The sequence below is a fragment of the Perognathus longimembris genome, chromosome 15 (assembly GCF_023159225.1).
Source record: "Perognathus longimembris pacificus isolate PPM17 chromosome 15, ASM2315922v1, whole genome shotgun sequence".
NCBI classification, from domain to species: Eukaryota; Metazoa; Chordata; class Mammalia; order Rodentia; family Heteromyidae; genus Perognathus; species Perognathus longimembris.
The window spans coordinates 48,635,462-48,651,277 of record NC_063175.1 but is presented as its reverse complement, the minus strand read 5'-3'; the positions used below and the strand labels follow the sequence as shown (position 1 = coordinate 48,651,277).

General features: G+C 40.0%; 1 protein-coding gene across 1 annotated transcript; it reads left to right on the top strand.

The window, feature by feature from the left end:
• The first annotated feature begins 14,573 nt into the window (after window positions 1-14,573).
• Mc4r (melanocortin 4 receptor) lies at window positions 14,574-15,575 on the top strand. Its single transcript, XM_048363439.1, has one exon. It carries the CDS (start codon window positions 14,574-14,576, stop codon window positions 15,573-15,575), a length of 1,002 nt encoding a protein of 333 aa, XP_048219396.1.
• The last annotated feature ends 241 nt before the right edge of the window (window positions 15,576-15,816 follow it).

The window sequence follows — 15,816 nt, the reverse complement described above, 5'->3', positions numbered from 1 at the left end:
GGAGGTTGGGGGAGAAGAGTTAGGGAGGAGGTAACAAGTTTGAGAAGAAATGTACTCACTGGCTTATGTATGAAACTGTAACCCCTTTACATATCATTTTGACAATAAATAAATAAATAAATTTTTTAAAAATAAAGATGTGTGTTGGAGCTGGGGATATGGCCTAGTGGCAAGAGTGCTTGCCTCATATACATGAGGCCCTGGGTTCAATTCCCCAGTACCACATATACAGAAAAAAACGGCCAGAAGTGGAGCTGTGGCTCAAGTGGCAGAGTGCTAGCCTTGAGCAAAAAAAAAGCCAGGGACAGTGCTCAGGCCCTGAGTCCAAGGCCCAGGACTGGCAAAAAATAAAATAAAATAAAATAAAATAAAGATGTGTACAAAGTGATGAGAAACGGAACGAAACTTTTCCACACAAAATTGCCAACAAGCAAGACTGTACCAATTCTCTTCACCCAATTGTCACTTTTTTATCTCCAAGTTATATGAGCCGAAAATAAACTTGTGTATCAGAAATTTCCCTAAAAATGGGAAAATAGAAGACTTCTAAACAGAAGAGGACCTAATCTGCCAACAGAACAGTGAGTCTAATAGGTTCTCATGAGCTTCCCAACCATTGCTAATCTGAACTGCTGCTGCTGCGATCCTGTCCGTCAGGAAAACAACATAATAACTGCATGGACTTCAGAATGGCTTGTTCTGCTCAAGGAACTCAGCACGTCAACTGAGTCATTCCTGAGAACTGAGATCCAGGTGCTGACAGACGTGTAAAGAGTGTCCTCTCAAATAAAGGAACTCTTCCACCACGTGGAGGTATTGAATGGACAAGAGCATCCTTGAGCTGACAGAACCCCACTCGCAAGCTCTTCTCTTCGTTGAGGAAGAAATACTGATTTTTATTATTGTGCTTAATTCTTTCTTCTGATAGCATTTTTCTAATCTCTTCCTTATGAATGTTTCTGTTTATGGTTCATTCTACCACCCACATTTATTATTCCCCATTTTCTCTATCCTAGATAGTAAAGCTATTTTTGTTTGGTGATATATCCTTTAGTGGATATATTTCCAGTACCTGTGCAGAGACAAAACATTAAGTGTTACATAAACATTCAAAAAACTCTTTATTTGGAAAAAGACAAAACTTATTTACTAGTCTTGTTTATGGAAATTTCCACCAAAGAAAAGCTGTGAATAATTGTACACCACTTGCAAGAGTCGTGTGTTTTCTTTGTTTCCCTCCAAAATTATTGTTTATTGTACTTATTTTCCAAAGTTCTCAAACTTTAAAGCAAATAAAGGTCATATCCTACAGCAACAGAATTCACATTGACCAGCACTGTTTACTAAGAAAGTCATTGGGAACAGCTGAAGCCAAAGGAAATTTTTTAGTCGTCAGAGACCTATAATCTGTTATTCATCTTGTTAGAGAGAATGGAGCCTAGTGTTAGAATTGTCTTGTTTAGACTATATTCCACTGATTGCACTCGTCAGAAAATCCATAAGCGGGAGGAGGTATTTGCTTTGGAAGAGTATAAACTTACCACTTGTGAAAAGAACAATTAAATTTGAGGAAGTAATCTAAGAAAACCAAATTATTAGGTCTTTTGCTCAGAATCCAAAGAGAAAATGAGTAAACAAAGAAACAATAGGCAATAGTGAAAAGAAAATTGTTTCCCTTCCACATTCTCTTTTTATTAAATTATTTTATTTTTGTGAATTAACATACTTTGGTGGTGTTGAGGGGGTTTCTTTGTATTGTTTCCACAAATGCACCGAATTCACGTTGAACAACTTTCCACCTTCACCTTAATCCCATTTCTCCTCTACTCCTTCTTTTTTAAACAGTGTTTACACTTTCTCTTTTGGATAAGAAAAGCAATTTTCTAACTATTAAAAAAAGAATCTCAATATGTATAATATGTACTCAGCTATAACTGTATATGATGTTGAAAGCTAAAATAATGCACAGAAAATAGATTCATACACAGTTGACTATAATTGAGTTACTCAGAAAAAAACACCTACTTTGATTTTCCTAATTCATTAGTTAATATACTAACATTCAAAATGATGGCACGTCTAACAAAACATCAGAGCATCAAGGTATTGAAGGAACAAATAGGTAATATGAAGGTGATATGTGAAAATAGAAAAGTCTGGAAGAAAACTGATTATTTGAGGTCATCTTTTATGATTTTCAATCTGAGGAGTGCAAACAAGTACATATGATGCAACATATTCTAGACTGATACATTTTGAATCCCAGGAGTATTGAAGCATAAGTCACCATAATGTTAGCCTACTTGATAGTGACGTGGGGAACTTTATGTTTGATCTATTGTTTCCAAAAGTCACAATTAGTTGTTGCTCATCAGGATGTCCTTGATCCAGAAAATATGATGTCAGCCAAATCAATATATGCTCAGCTGCTTATATTATCTGCATAATTGTTCTCTCAAGTTACAGACTTTATAAGGTTAAATCCCCAATCCCCAATCTGTTTTTCAACTTCACGTCACATAATTAACTGACTTATGACCTCTCTACTTTTTGGAACTAACCCATGAGCAAATTAAACTTCTAATGTTTAAACTGAATAAGTCATTTCTTCTCAAATTGGCTCTTAGCTGCTGACACATTTAAGCATCTAGTTAACCCCTCATCCCATATCCAATTTCAAACTCTGGTTATCCACCTTAGCATGCAGTAATATCTCTAAAATTTATCTTTATAGAATAAAGTGAAATATGTTCAGAAAAGTTCATAGCTGTATTTCTGCCAACCTATTCCCTTACTCCTTTTGATTTTTATTTTATATTACATGATGGTTTATACTTCCATACCAATGGGAACAGTACTCTATTGAATTGAAATCCCCATAGTTGTTTGTTTGTTAAAAGAAATAAGACTAATTCCTATATAGACATCAATACATCAATAGTTGATATAGACACTGTTTTTAAGGAAAATTTCTATGATCCATCCTAGGTTCTCAACTTCTCTCTCTCTCTCTCTCTTTCTCTCATTTCTTTCTCTTGTTCTCCACTAGAGTCTATTTAAGTCTTTCCTTCCCTAATAATATAGAGCTTGAAAGAAGGAGCTATAAGATTTATAGCTCTTATAACTTCTTCCATATAGCCATGTGGCATTATAGCCTCTCCTGGGGTTTCAAGCAGAGTGTATGGTCTATCATGGACAATTAGGAGATGTCAAGGAAGTGACTGGAAGAATGTCCAAATAGGTTTAGGAAAGGTAGATAGTTGTTCTGGGTAAGATCTTATTTCCTTCCCTAATTCTTTATAAAAGATTCAATTACGTTTCAATAAACATTAAGGATCTTTGCCTAAAATCACCCATTGGGTGACTATACAGACCTTATGAAAAAGTACTGCATATATCTTATATATGGAAGTTAAAATATTATCAACCTGAATGTAGAGTAGTGATGACTGGAAGATGGAAGGGAGAGTAACAAAACAGGGCTGGATTTGGATGGTGTACACTGAATGTATGTATTAAAACATTGTGCAGAACCCTTTAATATGTATGGTTAATACACTGTCACCAAAAGTAGAATCAACTATGTAAAAGTAAATAATAAGTAAGTTAGGAAATATGTATATATATTAACTTTCATGAAGATATAAATTAATCATATAAACAATAAATCAAAATGTCTGAGAAATAAAATTCATTAAGCATTCTAATTTCAAACTTATTTTTTCCAAAGACATAGAATTCATAAATTAATACATGAGGATAATAGAAAGAAACATGAGCATCTTTCAGGAGAAGCAACTCTTAACTCTATTTTCATCTTAGTTCTTTGTTTTAGTCCTTTCCCTTGGAAATAGTAAATTTTGGTCAAAATAAATAGATTTTAATGCAAAATTTGCCAAAATTAGTGTTAAAGACAGCTAAATAACCTCCCTTCTTCGTAGCACATATACTCCTGATGTCATAGACTGAAGCTATCTGAACATATTGAGACACTGTGTATCAGGTGGTTCTCTGCAGAAGTACAATAATTTCTTTTGCAAGAACCAGACCAGTTTCAGGGCTATACAAGCATTAAGTAGAAAGGTGTCTGGGAATAGAATGAGAATCTGTTTTAGATGCTGATGAGGTGGACATCCTGGGTGTGAGTCAAAGGCAAATCCACTTTGTATCTGAAATATTTCAATTAAGTTTGCAGAATATTCCCTCAGAATCCAATCTGCCCACATCGTGTGCCCTCTTATATCTTGCCAGATAATTATTGGCAGAATTTTCTATCTCTCCAAACAAATACCATGCCAATAAAAGACACTCTAATTGTGTCTACAGGGAAAACACTATTATCTATAAGAAACTTTGTAAGGTACATTTTTAAGGCAAAGACACATTGTCCCTGACAATTTAATAGATGTTTGGGATAAAGCTGTTGACCTAAAAGAATTGTCACAAAAGTACATTGCTTCTTGAGAGGTTGCATGACATTGAATATTTCATTATCAAATCCTTGACTTAAAAAATTTCCATTTTGATAAGGATTTCTTTGTGATATATTCTAACCAAATCACTGTTTCCATCCTCATTTCACATCTAAGTTGGCAGCTTACCACACTGCATCATTCTTAGAGTCCAAGAATATAGAAAGTAGAGAAAGGATCATGGTAGCAATCTACTTTTTTTTTTTAAGTAAAACCAATACAGAACTAAACAGCCTAAAAAGGAGAAAACATACGGAGGATGAAGCAAATAGCCTCACTGTGTGGACAAGGATTGGCTGAGATTATTGCACTTTAATGTTTCAATTTTAATTTCGCTGGGGTTCTTGCTTTGGGGTTATTATTAATATGGAGAGCATTCCTGAGGTCAGGCTGCTCTTCGTTTTTACTTGTTTCTCCAAAGGGAAAAAAATTCCTTCTCTGTCCCCCTTTGACAAGCTCTGTAGTTATTCATAAAGAGTCCAGGAAATGGCCTCTGTACCAAGCATGGAGACTCTCCACAACCACCCCTTAGAAGTTGAGTTCTCCCAGCCTTCACCCCTTCTGCTCCTCAGAGCCAACCCTCTGGAGATGACACAGAAGGGCTCCCCCCCACCCCCACCCCCACCCCGTGGCCTGCCACAGGGAGTGACAGTGGATTTTCTATCAGGAATCTGAACTGAAGTAGGAAATGAATGGGACAGCGGGCTATGAGCACGGGACTTGTAGTTGCTGTAAAGCAATGTTGGAGCCTGGTAATGTCTAGAGAAGGCTGGCCTCAGGCTGGATGGAGGGGCAGGCAGAATGAGGAAAACTGAATTTTTAAGGCTAAAAAGATGAAGTGAGGAATGAAGAGAAAGAAACTTCAAATGGATCGGTGAGGCCGCGGTTGGTCTCTAGCACAACAGCTCCATCCTTCTGACCGCCTCACGATGAAGGAAGGCCCTTCTTTGGATGAACTCTCCTCCTTACTACTCAACAACTTGCCTTAAGAAAAACTGTGGGAGATAAGAACTTCCAGGTGCCCCACTTGTGTCCACACGGCATGAACCTTCTCAACATCGCCTTCCTTGGCACAGAAATCTTCCTTGGCAACCACTGTTGGTTTGTTTTTATTCTTTTACCCAGGCAAATGCCTGGTTGAAGGTGGGTGGGAATGACCTTGCCTCCTGACCTCTGGCAAAGGGTGCGCAGTAATGGGGCTGGAATAAGAGAAGACACTTCCGGCCTCTTGTTACAGTTTAGGTCTTAAGGAGCCCCCAAAGGTTTGTAGGCAAAGACGTGTTCCCTAGTTTATGATCCCATTTGGCAGATGGTGGACCCTTTCCCGGCAGGGCCTGGTGACAGAAAGATGAGTCTCTTTGGGAGGAGGTCCTTGAAAGGAAGGCTGGGACTCCAGTCCCCTATCTCTTTCTCTCCCTCCCTCCCTCCCACCTTCTCTCTCTCCTTCTCCTCTCTCCCTCCCACTCCCTAACTCGCCTCTCTCTCCTTCCAGGAAACCATGAAGTAAGTAACTTTGCTGTGTGATACAGATATGCCCCCGGTCATTTTGGTCTTTCTCCCCACAACAGAGCCAGGCAACCATGGACTGAAACCCTTGAAGCTGTGAGCCAAAATAAGCCTTTCTTCCTTTTAAGGCTGATTATCTCAGGTACTTTGTCATAGTGACAGAAAGCTGACTAACATTTATGACCCATCCTTAAAATTACTTTAGACCTGTGAAGAAAGAAAATGGATGATTTCCAAACCAAAACCAATGTAAGTACAAAAAATTTTATGAAGGAAACTTCGAAGTGTTATGTGTCACTGCTGGAATTCTCACACACATAAAATGACAAAGCGTCCTTGTGGGGTTGGACTCGCCAACACATTCTACAGACATTTATGGGCAGTCTTCAGAATATCAATGCACAATCATTTTAAAGCTTCTCTTTTCTATAATATAGGATCAAATACAGAGTAGAGAGCTTTGTTATCTCGTGGTTTCTTATTTGGAAAGTCATAAGAAGAGCCTGAGATGCACACCGTTGTACAAATCTACCAATTTTATGTCACCAGATTTAACCCAAAGCAACAAATAGCACAAGCACCTTCAGTGGCATGCAATACAAGGAAGTCCACATTCGTGAGATCATGAAGGGTAGAATACCGAGATTTCTTTTATGTGTCAGAACAGATTTTTGTTTAACAGAAATTCTGCAGCAGTAAATGGCAAGAGGCATAAAAAGCAATTAAAAAAGTAAAGGCCAGATTTATAATAAAACCTTTGTGACCATATCCACTACAACGTCAAATATGTCTCAGTTCTTTTCAGAATATTTACTAATGGGGGAGGGAGGGAGGCACAATTAGCCAGGTGTAGGTGACTCATACCTGTAATCCTAGCTATTCAGGAGGATGACTGAGATCTCAGGATTGCAGTTTAAAGCCAGCTCCAGGCAGGGAAGTCCTTGAGAATCTTATCTCCAATTAACCACCAGAAAACCAGAAGTGGTGCTGTGGCTCAAGTGGTAGAGCATTAGCTTTAAGCAAAAGAGCTCAGGGACTGTGCCCAGGCTGAGTTCAAGCCCCATGACAACAACAAAACAAAAAAAAACAAAACAAAACACAAAACAAAACAAAACCAAGATGACCTACAAGAATCTATCTCTCCACTAAAGCAAGGAAAGGTTGTTGATATTCTACTATTCCCATTGAAAAGCAAAATCTAGGTTTCCCCAATGTGACCAAATGCTTTAAAGACCAAATCAGGTACCTTTCAAAGAAGGATTATTTTTTCACATTTGGGTTATAAATCTCTATCTATCTTCTATGTCTGACCTTTGAGATGATTATAATGATGATGACTCTAACTTTGTAGAAATGATATTGGAGCATACACTAAACAGTTTTTCTCATACAGATTTGCTGTAACAGTTATAACTAGCCATGTGTTCTTTTGTCTTTGGTCATATTTGGGGGAAATGAGACTTGAACTCAGGGCTCCCACTTGTTAGCCATGCCTCCCTGTTTCAGTTCTCATCGTTTTTAAAATTATTTTTAAGAGTGGGAGTGTTTTTTTGATTGGGTTTTTGTTTGTTTGCTTGGGTTTTGCTTTTAGTCATTTTCCAGATAGAATTTCACATTTTGCCTGGGATCAGCCTTGGAACAAGGTTCCTATCCTATTCATTCTAGTAGCTGGGACCATGTCCACATCCTAATGGATGAAGGGCTCTTTGGTTGATGACATCTTAGATTTTACATCTTTTTTTCCCAGGCTGGTCTTGAACTGAGATCCATTTCCCAAATAGACTATTTTATTTTTTAAGCTTTGTTAAGATTTCAGAGAATGTACTAATCTAATGGGAATGATCACCCACACTTTTGTCAAACTTTTGATCCATACAGAGAAAAGGAATATGAGGCAGCGAAAAGGAACAAAATAGACAACTAAAAAAAAAATCAGTGTTCGAATTCCTTTCAGGAAAAAAAAAATAGAGCCAGAAGTTGATCCTGAAGAGTTTCTCCAAAGCTCTTTCTTGATGTTTAGTTTTTCCTGCTTTGTGCCATTGGTTAAGAGGTTTCTGTTTGTGATGTTCACTGATATTTGGCCTCTGGCTTTGGAACGTGGAAGACTGAGCCTGTTGCAGATGGATTTCAGATTGCTAGACTCACGGGTGCATGACCATGAAAGGGAAAGAAATAGACCTGGGATCCTAGCCATGGGATTCTAATTCTAGCTCTGGTACATTGGGAATGTGAACTGTGAACCAATTTTTTTTCTCCAGTTTGTAAAAAATGCATAACCAGATTCAATATAATTAAATTCCATTCGAACTAAAAAATGTTAAATAAGTTGACATCAAAAACATAATTCCTTGGGGACCTGTGGAAGGACAGGTAAATGAAGGGAGAAGGGGAGAATGCAGTCAAGGACACAGTATCCATTGTATATACTGATTCATGTTTACACAAGAATACAATATCCATTGTATATATACAAAATTTTAAAAAGCAAGGGAAGGGGTGGAATTGAACAGGGATGACAAATATTGAAAGGGGTGACCTTGATCAAGATTCATTGTATTCATAAACTGCTTTGTTAAATGGCAACTCTTTTTGTACAATTATTTAAAGATAATAATAAGCAGTCTTTTTTTGCTTTTTAATAATTACAGTTTTTATATTAAGGTGTGTCAGGGACCCATTAAGCATTTTAAAATGAGCAGAAATTTTTTTGTAATCAGAGTAATTGGACCTATGGTTCCCACACTGGGATTTGGTGAACATGAATTTCATATCATGGCTCATTTAGTGATATTTTAACATAGTACAATGTGAGACTGAAGCAACCATGTGCTTTGAAAAGTCAGGCAGTAGGTAAAAGTGAAATTCATGAAAATTTATTTTTTTTAATTAGACTAGCAGCACAACAAAAACTTAATTAGTAGCATACTATTTTTCAAGGGAACCATATAAAACAATAGCACCCTACACCATTTCACACTTGTATAAACCTATCACAAAGGCAACACTTTAAAAGAGGTGCAATGTAATTGAGGAGGGGAAGTTCACAAGGACTGCAGGGAAAGGTGATTTGAACTCTCACAGAAAGTTCTGAAGCCGTAGCCGCATGGTCTTGTCCTCTCACACAGACATTGAGCTGAGGTCACTGGCAGAGGCTGGAGGTGTGTGGTTTGTGTGTCTCAGTAGGTCCAGTTCAGCTGGGTGCAGTTTCCATATTCACCAGTCGTTGATGGATTAATTTGTGCGATACAGCCCCAAATTTACCTTCGATTCCAAATGTTTCCTGATTTACACCAATTAAATTTGATACAAACTTACATCTCAGGGGAAACATTACAGTAGAACTGGAAGTAACAGTAAGTCCTTGAAAAGTAAAATGGGAAAAATGAACATCCTATGTTCCAATAAGTTCAGAAAATAAAGGAGGGAAGCAATTTTCTATCATTTCAGAAACTTTATATGATAATGTGAACACTGAAATTTCAAGGAAGTACTTGAGTTTGCAATATTTTAAAACATGATTTACTTTGGAGTTTTTCTTTTAACTTGGAAAATCTAGTAACATCTCCTAGAAATAATAGTTCCATGTAATGCAGCCTGATAAACATTTCTCAATGATAATGTGTCATATTTGAACTATTAAAATGAAAGACAAAGATTTTTCTCAGAACAGAAATAAATTATAGTCTAACTACTTTGTGTTAATGAAAAACAGGATTGGAAATACATTTTCACAAATATTGAGCTGCCAATGTGTCTAACATTGTCGATTATATTTCTGCTGCCTCATGGAAAACTAATCTTTGGAGATCATCTCTTCCAAGAGGTGTTTTCTTTTTAAATTGATTGCATATGCAATATCCTATAAATCAATACTAAATAATTAAATTTGAGATTTTACATATTATGATTTAATATGCTACATTTCTTACAGTCTCCTGAGATTTCAGTGTGATCAATGTACATAAATAACAGTATTGTAAAATGATAAAAAAAATTGTCAATTACTAGCTTACCTATTATTGTTTCCAAATTTGCGGTTCCATTTTATTCAAATTTTCCATCAATTCTTCAATTTTTTTGTTCCATGGGTAACTATTCAATTATTCATCAAGTAGTGTCCTGTGAGAGAAAGCTGGTGTCGAATTTTTTTAAAGAAAGGCAATAAACAGAAGACATTAGTGAAAAACATTAAGGAGTAGTGAACATTCATCAATTACAGAAAGCACTTGATTAGGTGTAATTAGCTCAGAAAATTAATCAAGATACCAAGTAATCCCAGAGGGACTTATTCAAGAAAATGGCTGAGTTAAAAGAAGACTAACCGTTGTCCCATTTTAGCTGGACCTAATCTCATTCTCCCACTCACCATCTTCATTCAGGGTGGTGTAGGTGAGTCTAAAACATTCCAACAATAGAGAAGCCCAGCTTTGGAATGGATGACAGGTGTCAAATCAAGAGGTGAGGGAGGGGCTGTGGGTGTGACACGGTGCTGACTTCAAATGCCTTGAACACACTGATGGCATGGTTTTCCCCAGAGCAGAGGACCAAACTCTGGACCTTGTACTTGCCAGGCAAGTGCTCTCCCACTCAGCTAAACCAAGAGCCCCAACTCAGACAGTATTTTATTTCTTATGCCAGTGATGGTCACAGAGATGTTCATTGTTCATTTTATATAACCTTTTGTAGTATCATAATTTTGGCTATGTAAAATATTTCCTATAACAAAATGGCTATAGAGTATCTTTGTAGAAAGCAAACATGAAAATATTTTATCTGATGAAATTAATATATGTACATGTTAATTACCATCATAAAATATCCTTGCACTATATATATAGAGAGAGAGAGAGAGAGAGGAGAGAGAGAGAGAGAGAAGAATAGTGAATCACAGCCAAGTAAAGCAGGTTGGAAGGGGGCCGAGTTCTAATGGAAGGACAGTGAAGAGGGTGAATGAAACAAACACTGTCATAATACTTCATATGAAGTACAAAAAAACCTAAATTGTTGCAGAAAAGGGGGAAAGGGAGAAAGATAATAATGCTTGAGTTTGATCAAGGCTCATTGGATGGATTGATGGATGGATGGATGGATATGTCCCAATGAATCTTCCTCTTGTACAACTAGTATATACTAGTAAAATTCCTAAAAAGGAAGAAAAAATATTTGAAGATACTATATAATCCTCTTGGTAATTTAGTTTCAATGATTAAAGAGAAAAATGTCAGAAAGCTCTGCCCATATTAGTGGGAATCTAGAAAGCACTGTGTATGTGTCAGGCTGTGTGTACGTTAAGAAAAGACATAAGGTGCTCATTTCTCTCTCCTCTGGCTGACTTCAGAGCTCTATAAAGCAGAAAGTGAGGCAGAGGTAGAGTGGCCAAATGCCTGACTGCTCACCCCAATATGTGAGAGCCTCTTAACCAAAGCTGGGAGATTTACTGGGGGTAGGCATTTAGGAAATATCTGTCCGATCACTAATACGCTAACGAAGCAAGGACTTCCCTGGACACACAACAAGAGTACAGGTGTTACAGTACTCTCTCAGAAAAGTCACCAAACAGCTCAGCATTGGTGGCTGACACTTGTAATTGTAGATCTGAAGATCTGAACATCATGGTTTAAATCCACTCCAGATGGCAAAGTCCATGAGACTTATTTCCAATTAGCACCCAAAGAGCCAGAAGTAGACTTGAGCCTCAAGTCGTGAAGCACCATCCTTGAGTGAAAAAGCTGGGGACAAGACCCAGGCCCTGAGCTCAAGCCTCAGGACTCTGCCTTCACACACACACACACACACACACACACACACACACACACACACACACACGCACACACGCACACACACACACGCACACACGCACACACACACACCACTAAACAAACAAGAAACAGCAAAAACAACAACAAAAACCTGAGGAAGGGAGGAAATCTGATTTTCAGTATTGTCAAGATTACCCTGTATTATATTATTGAAGACCTGGTTTTTCTTTCTCGTTTGTTTTCAACAAGAACAAGATACATGTAAATAAATAAGAAAGTATTCAAAGCAAAAAAAAAATCAGTTAAAAAGTTATTCCCGGGAGAGCTTAGATGTTTGGTTTAATGCTTAAAAGACTTTAAATCAGTTATTTCAAACACATTCAAAAGATTAATGAAAACCATGTATCTGTGAGAACAATGTTTTACCAGATTAAGAACTCCAATAAGCAAATGTAAGCCTTCATAAACTTGGGTTTGGTGCCAATTTTTGCTGATATGATTCCAAGAATGAGTCACCAACACTGATAAATTGACCTGGTTGTGATGGTGCACTCTTGTAATCCAAGTATGGCAGAGGCTAGGGTAGGAGGATTATGAGTTCAAGGACAGCCTGGGTTGTACAGCATGATCACTCCTCAAAAACAAACCAACAACAACAACCAAAAAAAAACACAAAAACCTAACTAAAAGTGTGAGTTGGATGTCATAACAATTTCTGAGACAGATACAGCAGGCAAATGTACCAACAGCTGACTATCTGATGTTTACATAATTCAATAGATTGTTGCTCTCTTGTCTGTGATTAGATATTTCACTCCAAATTAGGAGAAAGAAATCAGATACTCATGTAACTCAGGCTTGCTATAAGGTAACTGGTTCACCAAAAAGTTTGAAAGTCCAATTAAATAAAGGCTAACGGCTGTCACAGATCGACTCCATTATCTCAGTAGTTTAACAATAAACTACTTGTTGACTGTGCTTTGTTATTTTTTGAAGAAATAAAGGGAAATGGAGGTGAGATCTGCCCTGCACTGTCATTTAGGGAGACAAGCTTCCTCTAGACACAGGCTGGTGTCTATAAGTTACTACTTCCATGGACTGCAGTCATCTCCCTAACAGAGAAGACTTCAGGGGCATGAAGAAGCATACAGGCCCTGTGCTGGAATTCAGTCATCCAGCTCCATTCAACTAAAGGGGCGCACAGAGGATCTGAGTTTAGTTCAGTACTGACAGATAATAGCACTGACTGTCACAGAAGAGAAGGAAAACACAGCCCTAACCTCTATTACAGCATGAAGAATGGCCCCTGAATAATTCTGCTATTTTTATGGCCAGTACCCATACTAAAATTTAAAAAGAAAATTAATGCGAAGAAAATAACCTGGCGTGTCATTCATTTGAAAACTAACTTTGCTTCAAACTTTCCAATCTAGCTTGAGCAAAATATTCATTCACTAATTGTCAACAATTCACTAGTGTTGGCCTGAGTAAAGTTGCTAAGTTATTTACAGGTTTCACTTACAAAGCCTTCAACTGTGGAAGTAAAAGTAAACTGACAAATACAGCACAGTTTGCCTTAAAAAACAACAACAACAAATAGAATGTTCCTTCATTAGTGATTTCTTTCTGAATTCTTTCTAAATAGCTATAATTACAATAATGCTACCTGGGCTTTGAATGTCATGAAGTAAAAGGGGGGGAAAATAATAAATTCTAGCTAGCTTAACAGAAACTCTACCTCCAAGAAATAGCAGATGTTAGTGCCTAAAAGGTGAGCTCTTTCTCCAGCTCCTTGCGACATTTTATCCATAGAGTTCTTCCACCTGCAGCCTGCCTACTCCTCATTATTTACTATCCTCCCTGTGTTTCGGGGTAGGTTCAAAGAGAAGCGTTACCGACTGGGTTCTTAATTCAATGAAAACAATCAAGAAGGTAAATTCAGGATGCCGCACCCGAAGAAAGGAGCAGTGAATGAAACTCAAGAGAACCTCATGCTTCCCATTCATTTTGCACACACATCCTTTTGCACACACACGCGCACACACACGCCCCTCTTCTCTTTGTCAGCTGCTGGGCAGCGGAAGTCCCGCGTGGCGTGGCGGGAGGGGAGGGAGGACCGGCCGGCCGCACGCACCTCGGGGCATTGTTCCACCGCCTGCCCGCCCCCCCCCCCACCCCCGCCCTCCCTCCCTGGGGCCCCCACCCCCAGCCCTGCCCCCGCGCTCCGATTGGTCAGGAGAACGCGGAGGAGGAGCCACGCGGGGCCAGCTTTCACACACACACACGCACGCACGCACACACACACACACAGCCTTTCCTCCACTCAAGACCAATGTGCAGGCGGCCGGGCAGCCGCTCTCACGCCGCCCAGCGATGCCGGGGCTGCGGTCGGTGCCTTCCAAGCCGAGCCCCAGTGGGCAGGAGCCGGCAGGCAGACCGGGCTCCCGGGGGGCTCCGCAGCACCTAGGAAAACCACTTTGAACAGCCCCGCATGCTCCGGGCTCAAAGTTACCCGAAGTGATGAGAGAGAGAGAGAGAGCGAGAGCGCAAGAGCCCGGAGATCTGGGGGTGGGGGGTTGGTGTGTGGTGGGTGGTGTTGGTTCTGTTGCTCAGAAGCCAGACCTGCAAAGAGACTTTTAAGACAAATCCCATCCCTCGTGCCACCCTCAGAGGCTGGCCGGGGGCTGTGCCCAGCGAGGTGATGCCAAACGCAGTGTGATCAACTTTGTCTCCCCCCACACACCCACAGAGGGGCACCTCTGCCCCGGGCTCTGCAGCCCAGCCAGGTGCCCAGTGCACCTGCTGCTCCCACCCCCACCCCCCGGGGGGCCGGACCATGAACTCGAGCCACGCCGCCGGCATGCACACCTCGCTCCACCTCTGGAACCACAGCGCCTACCGAGGAGGGCACAGCAACGCCAGCCAGGCCCTGGGCACCGGCTACTCGGATGGAGGATGCTACGAGCAACTTTTTGTGTCCCCCGAGGTGTTCGTGACTCTGGGTGTGATCAGCTTGTTGGAGAACATTCTAGTCATCGTGGCCATCGCCAAGAACAAGAACCTGCACTCGCCCATGTACTTCTTCATCTGCAGCCTGGCGGTGGCCGACATGCTGGTGAGCGTCTCCAATGGGTCGGAAACCATCGTCATCACCCTGCTGAACAGCACCGACACGGACGCGCAGAGCTTCACGGTGAACATCGACAATGTCATTGACTCGGTGATCTGTAGCTCCTTGCTGGCCTCCATTTGCAGCCTGCTTTCCATCGCGGTGGACAGGTATTTCACTATCTTTTATGCCCTGCAGTACCATAACATCATGACGGTTAAGCGGGTGGGCATCATTATAAGTTGCATCTGGGCAGCTTGCACCGTGTCGGGGGTTTTGTTCATCATTTACTCCGACAGCAGTGCTGTCATCATCTGCCTCATCACCATGTTCTTCACCATGCTGGTTCTCATGGCCTCGCTCTATGTCCACATGTTCTTGATGGCCAGGCTTCACATTAAGAGGATCGCAGTGCTTCCGGGCACGGGTGCCATCCGCCAGGGCGCCAACATGAAAGGCGCAATTACCCTGACCATCCTGATTGGCGTCTTTGTGGTCTGCTGGGCTCCCTTCTTCCTCCACTTAATATTCTACATCTCTTGTCCCCAGAACCCATACTGTGTGTGTTTCATGTCTCACTTTAACTTGTATCTCATATTGATCATGTGCAATGCTATCATTGATCCTCTCATCTATGCACTGCGGAGTCAAGAACTGAGGAAAACCTTCAAAGAGATCATCTGTTGGTATCCCCTGGGTGGCCTCTGTGACTTGTCTAACCGATACTAAGTGGTCCCGGACGCAGGAGATACTGAAACCCTGCATTAAAGACTTTTGCATTCTGGTCCAGCCTGAGCAGTGTACCCCTGCAAATGCTGTCTCTTCTGTGTAGTGCTGTGCTTGAGAACATCTAATGGTATAAATGTATGCATACGATTTTGCTATGCAAAGGAATGTCTAATCTCAGTATTGCTTTTAATATCATGCTACTGTTTTTGACTGTAAAATGCTAACCTGTCTTCTATATTGT